At 48.0% G+C, this 16,607-nt stretch overlaps 4 protein-coding genes; 2 read left to right on the top strand and 2 right to left on the bottom strand.

The window, feature by feature from the left end:
• Positions 1-4,233: 4,233 nt before the first annotated feature.
• On the bottom strand, positions 4,234-7,839 carry GSTUM_00011300001 (uncharacterized protein; the record flags this gene model as incomplete). XM_002841837.2 has 3 exons in its annotated part: positions 4,234-4,955; positions 5,010-7,630; positions 7,678-7,839. 3 exons carry the CDS (start codon positions 7,837-7,839, stop codon positions 4,316-4,318), a joined length of 3,423 nt encoding a protein of 1,140 aa, XP_002841883.1. The 3' UTR covers positions 4,234-4,315.
• A 175-nt stretch (positions 7,840-8,014) lies between these two features.
• GSTUM_00011301001 (uncharacterized protein) lies at positions 8,015-9,723 on the top strand. XM_002841838.2 has 6 exons: positions 8,015-8,175; positions 8,231-8,507; positions 8,562-8,661; positions 8,896-9,039; positions 9,099-9,335; positions 9,411-9,723. The coding sequence occupies exons 1-6, from the start codon at positions 8,159-8,161 to the stop codon at positions 9,569-9,571; spliced, it is 936 nt and encodes a 311-aa protein (XP_002841884.1). The 5' UTR covers positions 8,015-8,158; the 3' UTR covers positions 9,572-9,723.
• A 3,180-nt stretch (positions 9,724-12,903) lies between these two features.
• GSTUM_00011302001 (uncharacterized protein) lies at positions 12,904-13,996 on the top strand (the record flags this gene model as incomplete). XM_002841839.2 has 4 exons in its annotated part: positions 12,904-12,955; positions 12,984-13,091; positions 13,143-13,466; positions 13,518-13,996. The coding sequence occupies 4 exons, from the start codon at positions 12,904-12,906 to the stop codon at positions 13,832-13,834; spliced, it is 801 nt and encodes a 266-aa protein (XP_002841885.1). The 3' UTR covers positions 13,835-13,996.
• A 153-nt stretch (positions 13,997-14,149) lies between these two features.
• On the bottom strand, positions 14,150-16,162 carry GSTUM_00011303001 (uncharacterized protein). XM_002841840.2 has 2 exons: positions 15,301-16,162; positions 14,150-15,088 (listed from the first exon to the last, which is right to left on the bottom strand). Exons 1-2 carry the CDS (start codon positions 15,835-15,837, stop codon positions 14,519-14,521), a joined length of 1,107 nt encoding a protein of 368 aa, XP_002841886.1. The 5' UTR covers positions 15,838-16,162; the 3' UTR covers positions 14,150-14,518.
• Between the last annotated feature and the right edge of the window lie 445 nt (positions 16,163-16,607).

Raw genomic sequence — 16,607 nt, forward strand, 5'->3', positions numbered from 1 at the left:
ACCCAGTTACATTGCGGGTACTGTACAAGTACGGTTATCTATTTAATAAAGTTCCAGTGAGAGGTATGATACTACAAGTACCTTCCCTGGCGAGCCCTGAGGTTTTTGTCGCGTTGTGCTGTGTTGTGCTGTGCGTGTGGAATGTTGAGTTTGGGGGCTGAGTTTTTCTTCTTCTTCTTCTTCTTCTTTCCTGGATCGCTTCCACTCGTTCTCCCTCTGCTATGATAGCCTATCTCTCTGCTTCTCTCTCTCCCCGCATAAATAACGAAAGAGTATTTAGTTATTTGAAGAAAAAAAAAAGCCGATTTTGCAATCGGTGGTAAGACTCCACTTATTAATCTGCGTGCATGCACCTCGCTGAATACTAACGAATAAGGTACTCGTATTGTATTATTACCGGGGAGCGGGGGCAACAAGATAGTTGGCTTCTTCTCCATTCAAATACATCGAATACAGTACGTTAAAAAGTTCTTGGCTTATTAACTTTCAGCCCCCGAGAAAAGCTCTAGCTCCGTGTGGTAAGAGGAGGGGGTGATGCGTATTGTACAGTAGCGAGTAAGTTGGCAAGTAAAAAAAAAACTTGGCGGAATGAAAAGCGGAGGACCGGTGAGAACCTTGATCTACAGTACCCTACTCTACTGTACTGTACAATACGAGTACTCGTATGGAGAAAAGGCCAGAAATGCTTGCAGTAAGATGGTGCCTGTTACTACCGAAAACGGTCCCTGTCGAAGTGAACTAAAGCCATTCCACGGGTAGCGGTACCGAATCTGTGATAGGTTTCTGCTCCCCGGAATGAGAGAGACTGACCCGAAAAAATCACTCGTGCAGACGTACCGTACAGTATAGTACTCACTCTGTGCGAACCGGACTTCCGGTCGATCCTTCTTCTCTCCCATTCCCCTCCACCTCCGGAGGGGAAGGGGGAGGATATTGTTCAAAATTCGGGAAATTGTGGCGAATTTGTATGGGACACTCACCCCTCCTCCGAGCACGTTACCTGAAGTGATGGACGTGCACTCAGGGTCATAGAACTAGGCGGTCAGTTTCTTTCTGGCTCGGGGTGAAACTTTGATGAGAAGAGAGAGAGGAAAAAAAAAAAAAAAAAAAAAAAAAAAAAAAAGTTCAGGTTGCAGACGGTATTGTGTGAACCAACGGAGGAGGCCAAGTTGTTGTATTATTATTACTGGATGGAGGATGCCGAATGATGGGCGGTAGGCAAATGCAACAAACACCTCGCAATAGCCCACTTGGTTTTACGGTCAGGCTATCACCCTTAAAACTAACTAACTTATCATTAGGCAAAAAGCACCGGAAGCGTTATTATCCAAATTTTACTGACTAAACTTATGCTGCTGCTTCGGTGGCTTACCCCTTCGAGTAGGGTACCCTACAATAACTGCAGCGCCAATCACAGGACTTCATGCCCTTCCACTCGGATTCGCTTTCCCTGTCTCAAGCCTCGAATGGTTATAATCAGCTTGCAGGATTTTTTTTAGTCCTGGCTTATCGGAGTCCATTGATTACCGTACCAGCACTTATACCCATCTCTCCTCACCTTTTGCCTCCGCTCCCCCACGGTACAATGGCAAGCAAGCTGAACCTGGACCAGAAGATCGGATGTTCAGTTCTTTTTTTTCGAATGCTCAAATGACTCAGCACATTGGAGTTCAATTATTCCGCCCAAATCGTAGAGTTCAAGCCGTCCCAGGACGGGTTTAGCGCGCCTAGCCAGAGGAATAGTACCCTTTAGCCTCACTTTCCACTAACTATTTCACCTTCGAGTGAGAGGGCATGAACTCCCATGCTTTTTCGCCCGGAAAACTGACTCACTTTCTAATGCCTCCCAATTGCAATGTGATATATCCCACCATCATCACCACCACCACCACCACCACCCGCTCCACCTATCATCACCACTAGAGCAACTCGACCACTAATAACCTCTCCGAGGTAGTTCTCACAGAAAAGAAAAGAAAAGAAAAGAAAAGAAAAAGAAAAACCACCACTAACCGGTAGCTCAGCCAACTAGGAGAGAGAGAGAGAGAGAAAAAAAAACCATTTGTCGATTTGGTTAGAAAAAGTACTGATCGGGGATGATAAAATAGAAACCAATTGACCCGTGAGAAGCAATCAACAGAACATTTTCCTTCATTCCTCGCCCTAACCTGCGCTATTGCTGCACATTTTGCTTTTGGTGGGGGGACATAATTTCCCATCTTCACCCTCCCCCCCCCCCCACCCATCGCCTCTTTTTCTTCTTCACGAAGGGGGAAGAGAAGAGAAAGCGCAAAAACAAAAAAGTAAAAACAAAACACAGTAATCACGGGCCCTTCTTATCGCGGGTGGGAATTATTTGAGATTTGATTAGTTGCCTGGTTTGGTGAATGAAAGTGAGGCTTAGGAAAGGTTTTTTTTTCTTTTCTTTTTTTTTTTTTTGCGTTCTTAGCATGGATTGTGTAAAGTTGGCTTAGCTATGTATGATACAGTACTTTTACAAAATACCATCCTGTACGACTACGACAATTAGAATACCGTGCTACTTGTAATTGGCATCAGCCAGCCTGCTGAGATATTAGCTTATCATACCCGGGTAAGGTTAGCCATCGTTCACAGCGGCACGAAGTAATGAGCGGAAATGCTGCATGATTGATCACTCGATTTACCGAGTACACACATAACTGCTCTGGCGCTTCAAAATTGTTATTATTTCTTTTTTAATTTTACGGCCGTGTAACTGTACAGTACGAGTACCATTCACTCAGTTGGTACAAGTATGCAGTACTAGTACATGGATGGATCGAGTATTACGCCTGTCGAACTTGCTGATTTACCGTGCCTTCTACTCGAGTACCGGTACCGTACTTGTAGCGAGTAAATCGGTAGGCTTACAGGCATTTGAAACCCATTACTATGACATATTATACTCCGTTGGTATCAGCAACTAATCCTCAACGACGGCTTAGAACCAACTCTCACTCCTGTCACTCGTATATCTTATCCTATTCCAAAGATGAAAAGAAAAGGGGGGGGGGGGGAGAAGAAGAGGAAGAAGAGGAAGAAGAAAAAAAAGAAAAACCTTGAAACATGTTCTGAAATGCATCATTCGGCAGATAGATCCTGATTCTCTCTCCCCCTACTCTTACAGTACCCCCTTCCATTCCCTGCGGAGATTTGAATCTTTGTCTCTCCCTTCGGTATCCGATATGTTTAGTAATCCAAATAACCGACCGGATCAAGCAAGCTTCCCTGTTCGGACGGACAGAACACACGGATGGCCAGACAGACAGGCGGGCGGGGAGGGCGACCAATAACTTGGACTGCTCGTAACTTGGACACCAACAAGTACGAGTATTCCTTCTTACTTTTACTTCTTGCGGTGCTAAGCTTCATGCGCCAATTAAGGCATGCACGGCGCACTATGGGGCGCGGTGCGGTGTACACACGAGTAGTACAATAGCCGTAATGGGGCTTCGTTCGTTATTAGTCCATGATGCTTTACTCGAGTACGGTACGAGTAATCAATCAAGCCATCCAACTTGGGTAAGGGAGAAAGAAAAAAAAAAGGTCGGTTAAGGGCACCGGTTAGACTACTGCATATGGTACCGGCAGTGGGTAAGTGGGTTAGAGAGAGAGGAAGAAAAGAAAAATAGAAACCTTACCAATTATGGAAGCTCTGCGCGATTGAGCGGTTTTGCGTTGGGTAGGGAGGGTGGGAGGGGAAAGAAAAAAAAAAAAAAGATTGAAGCGCATTGACTGACTGGTTGATTGATTGCTTGATTCGTGGGGCGTTTTGTGGGTTCTGGTACTGGTAGGCTGGGTTGCCGGGTGGCTGTTTTGAGGTTAGTAGTTTTGCGAGGTTGGGGATTCAGTTTGCGGGCCTGGGGATCATGAGAAAATTGGCTCATGATGTGCACATGGTGTGTATTTCTGCTACTGTCCTCGACGGGAGAGGAGGTGTTGAGCAGGTTTCTTTTTCTTTTCTTTTCCCTTTCTTATGATCTTTTGGACTGGGGGGGGGGTTTGCCGTGGTGAAAATTATAATATAATAGTTTGATAACAATATTATAATATCTTGGATTACAATGGGTTTTTAATGTGATTGGTCTTCCGATATTTTTGGCATCTTGATAGCATGGGTCATCACTCGACGAATTGGTTGCCTATTGGAGTAATCCCTAATGCACATTAGGTTCTATCTCTGCAACCGGGAATGGCTCGATACATGTGTAGTTGGTCAGTAAGATGTAGTTATTTTATCCGGTTAGGAGATCTTTCGCCGCCCTGAAGGCGTCTTGCGATATCTCTTTCGCACCTACTGTGCGTTGAAACACCCCCTCACCTTCCTAACCACAGCCCCTCTTTCCTTTCCTCCACCAAGCCAATCCCATCCAGCCAAGGCTTCAATGGCCTTTCCATTAATCTCATCTCCCAAACACCCGACAACACCGACTAAAACCTCTGCAGCCCCCTCTCTGATCTTTGGGAATGGGTGATTTAGCATAGCCACGAGCTTGTCAACCACAGCCTTTCTTCCCGATTTATCCTCGTTCATGTATATCCCGCCATAAACCCTCACTGCGGTAGATAATCTACCGTGATTGGCGCTTTTATAGTGTGACTTTTGAACAGAAGGAAACAGGCTTGCAGGAGGGGCGCAGGGAATTGATTCCAGAATCGCCGACATGACCTCTAGTGTTGGGATTGTGGTCCTTTCATGTGGTAGGAGCGATGTTAGGGTACTTAGGATAGGTGTTGGAGAAGTGTTTGATAGAAAGGATAGAAGAGCTGCCCGAGAAGTCTTTAATAGGCTGTCCGACCCTGCACCAGCCGAGAGTACAAGACCTTTGAGAAATGGCGTTGAGAGGCGCGGGTGGGTTAACAGCAATATCAGAGAAGTGAAGTATTCAGGCGATGAGACAGAAGTGGCTGATATCTCTGATTTAAGCACTTCGCTATTGTTAATTAGCGAAATATCTGGGAACTGGTTTGTAGGGGTAAAGCTATACATATTGATGTGCTCAGCTAGATCCTTCCACTTCTCACTCTCGGATATTCTCACAAGTGCTTCACATGCCCTCACTCGAACTCGGTCGAGTCTTTCCGCACAGAGACGAGCTATTCTTTCTAGAATCTGCCACTGGGCATCTTCATTTCCTAAGCGTTCCCAGTGCTCAAATACAGCCTTGACCCCTTCTGAGCGCACCCAACTGCCCACATCACCTCGTGAATCAACCTCGTAATCGTCGAGGGAATTTACTATCGCCTGGATCACATCCTCCGTAGAATCTTCTCCTGATAGAACTCCTCTGGAAATAGCGGTTATACCCGCTACCCGACACTCAACTTCCTCAGAAGCAGCTGCTTTCAATAGCGACGAGACAGTGGCTTTCCGCAGCTCTGTGGACATTGGAAGGGATGGAAGGACTTCACCTAGGGCAAGAATGTACCCACGTTTTTTCCGGTTAGAAGATGCCCGACGATTCCAGGATGAGATCAAGTTGTCTCTAATTGGGGGTGATAATAGAGCTATAAGTTTTCTAGCTGCTGGTACCGCTTGTTGAAGGACTATGTCCTCATTGCGGTCCAGACTTGCTTCTAGTATAGCGATATAGAGTCTGATAACAGGGATTGGAAGAGGATCGAGAAGACAAAGAGCGAAGACAAGACGGGATGTCGATTCAGAAGTTAATTCCGGGCGAAGAAGGGTGTTGAGAAATTCATTTCCCGTGAGCTTTTCGAACGGAGGAAAGAGTAAGGACGATTTTATCGGGGTGAACACATCAGGGGGAATATTAAGAATCGCAGAGGCCAGAGCCCAAGTTGCGCCATGGTATATCTCGACATCGCCTTTCCCATCGGTCTGGATTCGGCGGAGAAGAGATGATACAGTCTCCACCACACGCTCAGCCATTTTGTCGCCTGGGTATTCATCGTCACCGGGCAGGGCAATGTATATCAACTCTCCAAGGCCATCCCCGCTCAACTTCCTCCCGCTAATGTCACCACTACCGATGCCTCTCCACCCTTCTACCATCCCACTAACAATTCCATGCCAGTACCCACTACCCAGCCCTGCTGCCTCCGCTGCAACTTTAACCACGCTTCTCCGGCGTAGTGCAACAGCGTTATAATCTACGACCTGCACAACATTTATACCCTCCTCAACCATTCCGGGATGTCTTCCTACAAGTTCTTGCAAAGCAGCAGATGCAGCTCGCCGGATATTCCCTAAGGGATCCAATGCTCCGGCAACAATCAGCTCAACAGCAAGGACTTGTTGAACGAACCCTCGCTGATCAAAATTGCCTACGGCTTTTAACTCATCAGTTGTATACGACCGGGAAAGGCTCCAGGCGGCATAGCAAGCAGCATCACGCACGTTCCCGCCGGCAGCAAATGTAGTTCTCCGTTGTTCAAACGACAAAGAAGCTATTATGCAGTGAACCACACGCTCTAGCACATCTGTACTACGAACAGCCCTCTCCCGAAGAAATGTGGCAAGTGTAAGTGTTGCTCCGTGCCATTTCTCGGCGTTGACTGCCGTAAGCATCTTCTTCCTATTTGGTCCGTAAGGGGGAGAATAGAATATGTCCTCCTCGTAGATACCCATGACAGCTTCTAGAACCTCCCCAGCCATATCTGGCGGTAATTTTCTCGAAATGACTGCAAGGGATTTCGATGCACCAAGACGCACGGCGGTATCTCTATCACCGAGAGAGTTTAATAGCCGTTCGATTATGTCTTCAACAACATTATTCTCGTTCTTTTCCTCCCCTTCTCTAGTCAAAGATAGTATTGCCACCCATCGGTATATTTTTGTCCCGAGTCTTCTCATGTTAGCGGAGTCCCATTCTTTCCCATCTTCTAACTCAATTTTTTGTATGAGTCTATATATTGGAATGATAAATGGGGTGCTCGCAGTGCGATCGGCTTGAGCCAGCAAGCCAGCCAGAACGGATAGAACGCTAGCCTTTCGGAAGAGGCTAGTGTATGCTGAGTCCGTAGACTCTTGCTTAATTGAAAAAGTGTCCATACACCAGGAAATCATAGCTGGGAGAAGCCCCAACAACCCCATATCCTTCCGGATGCACAATCGAACAATCAAGAGTGATGCAGTTTCGCTCTCGCGGTTTCCCGGTGAGGCAAGATGTGCAATTGCCAATTGAAGGAGTCGCCGAGAGAGGTCGGGCAGCTCTTTGATATCAAGATGCTCTGGAAGCGGTATCGGCTCCGTGCTCGGGGTCGAGATGGTGCTCAGATCGAAGGGGGTAAGGAGTAAATGCGATAACCATAGCAGTAGTATAAACCGAAATTGCCAGCTGCTTGAGGATCCTGTGCTTCGAAGCATAAGTAGATCTGTTAGTGGCTCTAGCCAGCGGGGTTCGTTAGGTAGAAATCGGGTAATAATTTTGGGACCCCGGATCTTGCACAACGTGTAAAGTAATCTGGCAATAGCTTCATGACATGGTATTTCCGTACGATCGAAACCTGTTGATTTAGGCAATGGCGGTCGAGAAGTCTTCGAATTTGGGGTATCGAGGAGGGCTAGGAAAGCGCCTGTAAGCGGCGTGAGAAACGAGTTTAAATATGGGTCGAGAAGTTGGGGAGACTCTTGGAACGGTTCTATCTGCACAGGGTTAATCGGCGCATAAACAGGGCAGTAGGAATGCTCACAAGAATCCTCATGGAGTCAAGTTCCTTGGAGTCAACTGTTGACCGGGGCGGCCCGGTAGAGCCATCTTCGTGCAAAAGGCGGGGGAGGGATTCCTTAAACCGAAGGAGGAGGTCACCTGAGACCTTCTGTAGCTTGACGTCTCGATCTTCTGGTGCATCCATTTTCTCTTTCCTTTGTTTCCCTTTTCTAATTCCTTTTTTTTGGGGGGGGGGATTTTACTGAAGAAGTTTTGGTTGAGGCGTTGATGGTAACGATTAAACGCTAACTGTGCTTATCGGAGCCGCATTTCCACTTCTGCCCGCGGTTACAGTAATCGCCAACCCTCATGGCCTAACTGGAAAAATCATCATTCACAAAAACAACAACATAAACTACGCACAGCTATCCACAACGCCCACCTCCCCATCTCACACGACGCACTCTTTTTAAAAATCTACGGAGAGTATCGCGATTCACCTACCATTATCTTTAACCGTCAATATGAGCGATCTCGACCAGTAGCTCCCTTCATCCCTACATTACTGAACCTCCATTCGCTAACTTAAACCACAGCGCAATATCCCTTCTCCGCTCATGCAAACCAATCCCTGAACCGGCCGTCCGAGAGCTCTGTTATAAAGCTCGCGAGCTACTAATCGAAGAATCGAATGTCCAACTCGTTGACGCGCCGGTAACAATTTGCGGCGATATCCATGGGCAATTCCATGATCTCATGGAGCTCTTTCGAGTCGGCGGTGACGTGCCGGAAACGAATTACTTATTTATGGGCGACTTCGTCGATCGCGGTTTCTACAGTTTAGAGTCGTTCTTGCTTTTGCTGAGTCTGAAGGTGCGATATCCGGATCGGATAACCCTTATTAGAGGAAACCACGAGAGCCGGCAGATAACCACGGTTTACGGATTTTATGACGAGTGCCTTAGAAAGTATGGAAGCGCTAATGTATGGCGGTATTGTTGCGAGGTCTTTGACTACCTAGCATTGGGTGCACTGGTTGTTGGCGCTGGGTCGTTCGTTGGCGACGAGAGTGAAGAATGTGAAGTTGAGGTTGTGGGCGTTGGTGGCGACGTTGTTACAAGGTTGAAGAGGAGAGATGATGGAGCTGGATTGATGAATGCTGCTAACCCACTTCAGGAGGGTAGTGCTGGTGGTGGCGATGACGGGACGGTAGGAGGACCACCCGGCTCTGGTGCTTCGGGAAGTTCTGGGGGAACAAAAGGTGTGAATAATGGTGCTGTTCTGTGTGTTCATGGGGGGTTAAGCCCTCTTGTGGACAGTGTGGATAAAATTCGATTGCTCGATAGGAAACAGGAGGTTCCGCACGAAGGTGCAATGTGCGATCTCCTCTGGTCTGACCCAGATGGTAACTTGTTCCCCTCGCTTCCAACCTTGGGTCTCTTTACAGAAATCTGACAAAACTAGAGATCGATGGCTGGGGCCTTTCTCCCCGTGGCGCCGGCTTTCTCTTTGGAGCTGATATAGTGAAGCATTTCAATCACCTAAACAACCTCACTTTAATAGCCCGAGCCCATCAGCTTGTAATGGAGGGCTTCAAAGAAATGTTCGACTCTAGTATCGTAACTGTCTGGTCCGCACCAAATTACTGTTACCGTTGTGGTAATGTAGCCGCAATTCTTGAGCTTGGAGAAGAAAGGAATGGTAGTGGCGCCGGGATCCAGTGGTCTGCAGCTGCTGGCCGAGGGCAAGGATCTGGTGTGGTCAGAAGAGGGCCAGGGAGACGGTACCGAGTGTTCGAAGCGGCCCCCCAGGATAGTAGAGGAATGCCAGCGAAAAAGCCAGTGGCTGATTACTTCTTGGTACGCGTCTATTCTACGGTATGGGCTGTAGGCCACCTGTTGCTGACATTTTCCAGTAATATCATGTTTAGAGGGTGATGGCTGGGTGTTGGGGGTTTTGGTTGAGCTCTACTTCGTATAGCTTTAAGTCTTTTGTAAATCGGGTTACCTTTTGTCCTATCATTATACATTTCTAGCATTGACACGCCCAAAGCTCTAGACTTTAAGCTTTGCTACATTGTCACCAATAATCACTCGTGAATGCATTGAGAAGGGGTTGGGCTTTGTCCATTGAGTGGCACGTACAAGTAATGAAATGAACAAATTCAAACCCTGAGCGATCTTAGTAAGAACTGCTGGGTTCCACTGAGGCGTGGTTTCGCTTCATCGGCTGTAGATGATGCCTATACGAGCGATACTCCGGATGAGGGGGGTTAGGGATCGGGGGTTTTCGTAGGGGTCAGATCCTGAGCATTTCCATCCGGAAGATGGCAGGATAGTGCCCGGGGGGTCTGCTGCGTGCAGGTGCCCGAGAACTTGGGCAGTGGGGAGTGCCAGTACCACTGCTGGTCTACTACCCTCATGACCACCCTCTCACTTTTTATGGCTCCTAGGTATCCCAGGGTGGATCGCGGCTACTAACTTCATAGAGAGCTAGAAATCGTCCGAAGGAAGTGTGGCCTATCCTACCATAGCCTGGAGCTGTTAAAATTATACCCCGGTGTTTCCCATATCCTACCGATACTCTGCTTTGGGCGAGTGACCACCAGTGAATGCCAATTTTCAGTATCCGCCCTAAGTTAGTAATGACGCGAAGAGACTAAGGCTGGCGCGGGTTTGATGCGTTAGACGTTGCGTCACGGGCAACAGAACCTTGAGAGCTATGATACCGTAATTTCGGGTGCGCCGCCGGCTCACTATTTAAAACTTTTAGCATTAGCCTGTCAAACCTTGATCCGCGGGAAGTTCCGCTGGAAGGCCATCAAACGAGACGTCTTGCAAATCGCGACAACTAACAAGTAAGGCATAGCCTACTGTAGGAGGAGTATGATAGTTATACGAGCGCCAGTGGCAACAAAATCTGATGTTGCCCTTAGATTGTTTGGGCCGCGGTTGAGCATGGTTCTTATGGAGCATCTGCCCGGAACAAAGCTCTAGAAGATGCCGAGGGAAGTACAGCACCCTGCCGCAGCGTATGATACCACATCGCGCTCAATTCCGGCGTGCGCCCTGGAATTGTCGGCAGGAGGTTGAAAGCCTGACTTGCGAGCCTTCTCCATCAGCCTCGCGCCGCAGCTGCGGGATAGTGGCTTATAATAATGGCCGACTGGTGAGTAGCGGGAGCTAAAGTCTTGACGTAAGTTGTGCTTCTGCATTAGAGAACAGTTGTGAAATGAGAGACATCCGTACAGTGTTCGGGAAGGCTTGCTAATTAGATTTGTGTGTACTATAACTTGTACTCGAGTAATGGCTAGAGTGAAACCGCCCCATCAGGCATCTCGTCACAAGCGGGTTGTCATTAACGAAGGTGTTGGCTGTGGCGTCTGCGCTGAGACATTGTGCTGAAGCCCACTGCCGTACTATGATAGCCAATGCCCCCTTTAAGGATGGGTGTTTTCTGCGGGGAGCGAACCCTGGGTACTGTGCGAACAAGACCTACGAAATCGGAGGAAACAAAAAGGCCTTTGGGTGCTCATTGTCCCAGCTCCAATTTCGAAGCAGGATACCGGTAGCAGACGAACCGCCTACAAGCTACCATTCTTGTATCAAAAAGCTTATTCGTATATATACTGCACGCCGCGGAAGGCATTTCCTCACTCTCCAGGAGAGCATTCTACCGGTTTATCGCGACAGCTCGACATGGAAGAGAGAAGCATCCTGGGAGAGCACATTGGAGATATCCTTGCGTTCGCCGACAAGCTAGTAAGTGAATGGGAAGGGCGTGTTGTCCCACAGGTGAGAGAAGCCTTAGCTTCCTCGCAGGAAACAGGTATTTATGCGGCCTTGGAGCCCGCTATCAATTCGATTTGCGAAGTGCTTTGGTCCATCCTTGAACCGGAGCAAAGCGGCAGCACTGTGAGGGTTTTGGATGTTGGTGCCTTTCTCGACGCCTCTTCCCAGGCCACACTGGTTCTCGAAGTGGTCATCGCTCAACAGGAGCGGTTGGCGGGTTTCAAAGGAAAATGGGAAATTTTGTTGGATCAGTGTGACGCGGTCAAGGTCAGACTTGATCGGGAACAGGCGGATATTTCCCGGGGACAGGAGGATACTCGGGCGCAACTGGTGATAGTAAGAAGGAGAATGCAGAATGTTGATAGCAGGCTGAGAGTTAATCGAAACAAAATCAACGAGAGCAGGATGGCGAGGCCGATGGCAGTAGGGGTAAGTGAGGAGTGGATTTGGGAAGATGAGAGGCGGTACCTTTATATTCATGGATCTTGGCTAACAGTCATCGATACAACCATAGCGGGAAGTTGTGGTTAGGATACCTGTGGTTGGGAGCGCAGTACGTCAGGTAGTAAAATCTGCTATTGAGTAAGATATATCCTTCTCGTTTCCCCACCCCTATTAGTAAACATACAAACCCACATGGAACCATGCAAATACTGATACCAATTCCAGCAATATTGTGGGCCCAAATCCTCTTGAGCAGGAGAGGGAAGAGCTCATTATTCAGAACCACCAAAATGAGTTCGACATTACCCAACTGAGGGGCCAGCTCGATTGTCAGCACAGAGCTCGGACCGAACTTGTTGAGTTGGAAAGTGCAATGGAGCAGTTACGTAGACCGGATGGTAGATTGGGTGTCGTACTTACTGAATTTGATCAACTAAACCAGAGACTGGATGAGGAGTGCAATTCATTATCGATCAGAGTCTCACAAATTAAAGGCCATATAGAAGACCTAATAGTTACGGCTACCGAACCTAGTGGAGACCAAATGATGATCGTCAAAGCAGTTGAAGACCTGTTGAGGAATATACAGAGAAGAGACAATAGGTTTTACACTATGCTGGATGGCGTTGAAGATATGGTTACGAGGATTCGGGAGATTCAGTTGAATGAAGAAAGGAGAAGGATTGAGGAACACGCGGAATACTATTCACGCCCAAGCCATGCTTTAAGACGTGGTAATTCATCCGCATACCTGCAATATAATATATCGTGGGATTAAAACTGATGTCTTTTTTTCTTTCAATCTTTAGTTTCACCGCCGCCAAGCATAACCAGTAGCTGTAGCAGGCCAGTATGGTCGGATCGCGGGTATTCTGTGTCAGACTCAGAATCAGTTAGATCATCCGACACTACAGAAGATCTTCTCGACCTCGAAGAGAGCTTTGAGGCAGCGGCAACAGAGGCTCCGCTGATAGACTTTTTTGAAGGGAAAGAGGAAGGCTCTCCCCAAAACCCTCCTGCAATAGAATTACTCCATGGGTTGGACATTTTACCCGGTTTGTTCGGCATCTACTATACCCGTTGAGAGTGGCGAGTAATCTAACAAAGTCTGTAGGGCCTGAATCTGAAGAAGCGGAAGAACAACCGCTTATAGACCTCGATTCAGACCCGCAAGTTAACGACACCAACCCGGCGCCTTCTAGGAGTTTGGGATTCTTCTCAGGTTTGTCGATTTCCTCATACATTATAAGTGAAGCTGACCTTGAGCTTTGAGATATTGGCGGGGAGCTGCTCGATATTCCACCGCTTCAGACCCCCCCTCCCTTGGATGAAGATACGACGGAAGACCTGCCGGCTACACCGGAGCCAGATGGTTCCTCTCTTCCTTCCCCTCAAAGGTTTCCTGATTCAAATCTCCTGCAAGTAGTTTCAGAAGCGCCTCAAATGGAACACATCGACGAGATCCAGACCCAGGAGCCCCTTCCTGACTCGCAAGACGATGCTCAAGCGACCTCTATTCACGGAGAGGATCCACCTAAAAGCATAGTTGAGGACGCGGCTCAGGGAATCGACTCTGAAGATACAGATGAAACTACCGGTTTGTAAATCCTGTCTTTTCCCTCAATCCTGCTAACTCGTACCTCCTCAGTAGAACCACCATCAAATGAAGCTTCAAATTATCAGATACCCATTACTATAGTCGAGGTTATAGATAAACCGCCACCACCACCACCGCCGCCGCCGCCGCCTCCACCACCACCATCTACTACCCCCATAGAAGAGAATCATTGCGATGAAGATGAAGCAGTGGATGATAGTGATGGAGATGGCGATAGTGATATATTCGAGGATGCGCCCCAGACCCCATCAGACATCGTGGACATTTTGGGTGGACAAGAGACGGGAAAATCCAAAGACCAACATCTGGGAGCACATACTCCCTTAGTTATCTCTAGTTCGGTTTGATTTGATCTGCATGTGTCTCTCTTTGAGGATCTGCCAATGGTGCATTTGATTGATATTTTAGGTACTGCTATTTTCTTTGAGTATGTATTTGTTGTTTCAGTCAGCTAGGGAAACCAAGAAAACATCGGCTTAAGCTGGGTCGAACTCTAATAGATGCAATGGTATCCCATAACTCGTAATAGTAAACACCGTATATCACTCCTTAGGTCCGTATACCAGTGAATAACCCGAGTGACAAGAATCACAACAATCGAAATCCGCCCAGGATATCGGGCTATCGGAGGATAGATAGAGCACATTGAAGAATGTCGCATATTTCTGATTTACGATTTTTTTTAAAACTATGTACGAACGGACCAACTTTTACAGTTTAAATGGCATCAACAAACTCAAATCCTCCCCGCCGATCCATATACTGCTTGTGGCCAACCTGAAAGCAACCCAACGCAAAAAAAGGATAGTAATTATACAGACCTGTCTCCCATAATAAAAAACTCACCTTATACCTACCTACTTTTAACCTCTCCCCCCCATATACCCATATCCTTCAATATCCACCTAACTGTACGCCCCCCCTCCTCCCCCAATCTCAGAATTGGCGCACAAAAAGGATCCTTATATACCAATTTTATATACCTTCCGTTTCCGACATGACAACAGGCAAAAAAAAAACGAGTGAGAATATCAGATCTTGTCAAGTAAATCAAAAAGAACGCTGTTTTCGACATGACAATTCCCGCTACCCATGGCCTCAGGTGGACATATCTCGTTGACCAGCTGGCCGCCGTCCTGGGGGTGTAATTGGTGTATGAATGTTTGTGCGAGATGGCAGGGTGTCGTCGAGGAGGTACATGGGTTCTGGTACTGTTGTTGCTGTTGTTGCTGTTGCTGCTGTTGCTGCTGTTGCTGCTGCGGGTAACAACAGTTTGATGATGATTGCGGGGAAGCATTCTGTGGTGGAGCCGGGTAAAATTGTTGGTAACCAGTGGCTGCGGCGTTGGCGGGGGGGTATGTCGGGGAGGTGGCAGTGTATGATTGTGAGGTAGGAGGAGGCGGGGAAGAGAATGTGTAGTAGGGGTTTAATTGTGGCGTGGATACTGGAAGTGCGTAGGTGGGAACAGCGGATGTAGGTGTTCCGCTAGGTGATGGGTAGTGCTGCGGGGTGAATGCGGACGAAGGCGGAGGTGGCGGTGGGCGGTGTATTGGGAGTTGTAATACGGGCGAAGGCGGAGATAGAGGAAGTTGGGATGAACACTACCACAAAGGCGCTTGAGTTAGCCCATAATTCTCGCTTCTTCTCGATAGCGCTAAAAATTGGCCAGTTGAGGATGGATGGTATGAAGATAAGTCAAGACTGGTAAGTGGGAGGGGGGGATAAAATGATTCAAAGTCGGAGGACATGATTGAGCCAGTCGGTAGGAAGGGAAAAAAACTTCTTTCTTTTTCGTTCTTTGTTCTCCTCTTACCTTTGGGGAAGCACATGTCCCGGAGCCCGTCGCCGGTGGGCATGAAGTCTCACTGCAGCGTGATACTCTGTCACCGGCATCTCTCGCGGCCAACATTCCTGTAGAATTCCTTCTATCATTGAATCTTTCATCCCCCAACTTTGCAACGGGAAGCGGCTCCCCACCACATGGCCTTCGTCCGAGAACCTTCATAACTCCCTCGACTGCCGATTCCCCATTAGCGCTCCCCTCCCCGCCCTCCCTGATGACCCGATTAATCTCATCGTCCCTAACGCCTCTGCTTCGCAGCATCTCTCGTAGTAGTAGGTTCTCGCGAACAACCTTCTTGGCCGCATTCTGGATCTCAACATTTGCCTCTACTCCCGCTCTCTGGCAAGCTTGGAAACGCGCCTCGAGGGACGCCAGGTACTCCTTCTTGCGAGCCCTGCTGCGACGCTGGTTCTCTCGAAGGCGAGAGGCGTTGTCCTTCGTGCCAGTCGCCGTCGCATAGGGAGGTGAAGTTTCTGAGGGTGACGGAGTGTGTATGGTGTTGCTCATGGTGGATGTTATCGTGATTCCAGAACAGAAGGGGGTTGAATGAACTCTTTTCCTTTTCCTTTTTTCTTATTTCTGCTTGTTTGGACTAGAGACAGCATACCGGTATTGCGTTGCCGTAGAACAAGGGATCAAGAAGTTTGCACTCTGAACTACGTTCTCCTGTAACATCCTGGGGAGTGAGAGTGGGGGGAGGTTTCCCAAGGGGGGGGATTAATTGCGTTAGTCAGCCCCCACACTGATGAGCTTTTTTGCCTCTCTTTTTTCCCTCTCCCCCTTCGAGGGGGCAGAGTGGGGATATCGACCGTGAACTTCGGGGATGTCTGTCTTAGTCTACCGGTATGTGCTTTCCAAGACATGTCTCGTCTCCGGGCCCTTTTTTTTTTTTTTCACTCTTTCCTATTCATGTGCTACCGGTTCCCTTTCACAACCCCCGGGACCTCTCCACCACACAGAAAGATTGGGCTGGGCGGCAGGGATAAAAGCAGAATTTGGGCTATGGAGATCCCTCTTCATTAAATATCACATCACATCCCATTGATTGGGGTTAGTAACTGTTATTAGTATTGTTATACCTACCTGCGAAAGGGTCCGAAAATTCACCACGGCAGCGTATCTTACAGTACCCGAGTACTGCATAAGAGGGTTGTTGTACCTTACTGTACTCGCACATTACACTACCGTACTAATGTTAGTCTAGATCAACGCAGCGTGGCAGCCATTATTGCGCATTACGACAGGAATATTCTAGTTAATTTACCTATCAAAGCTCT

This window comes from Tuber melanosporum (assembly GCF_000151645.1).
Source record: "Tuber melanosporum whole genome shotgun sequence assembly, scaffold_82, strain Mel28".
Classification (NCBI taxonomy): domain Eukaryota; kingdom Fungi; phylum Ascomycota; class Pezizomycetes; order Pezizales; family Tuberaceae; genus Tuber; species Tuber melanosporum.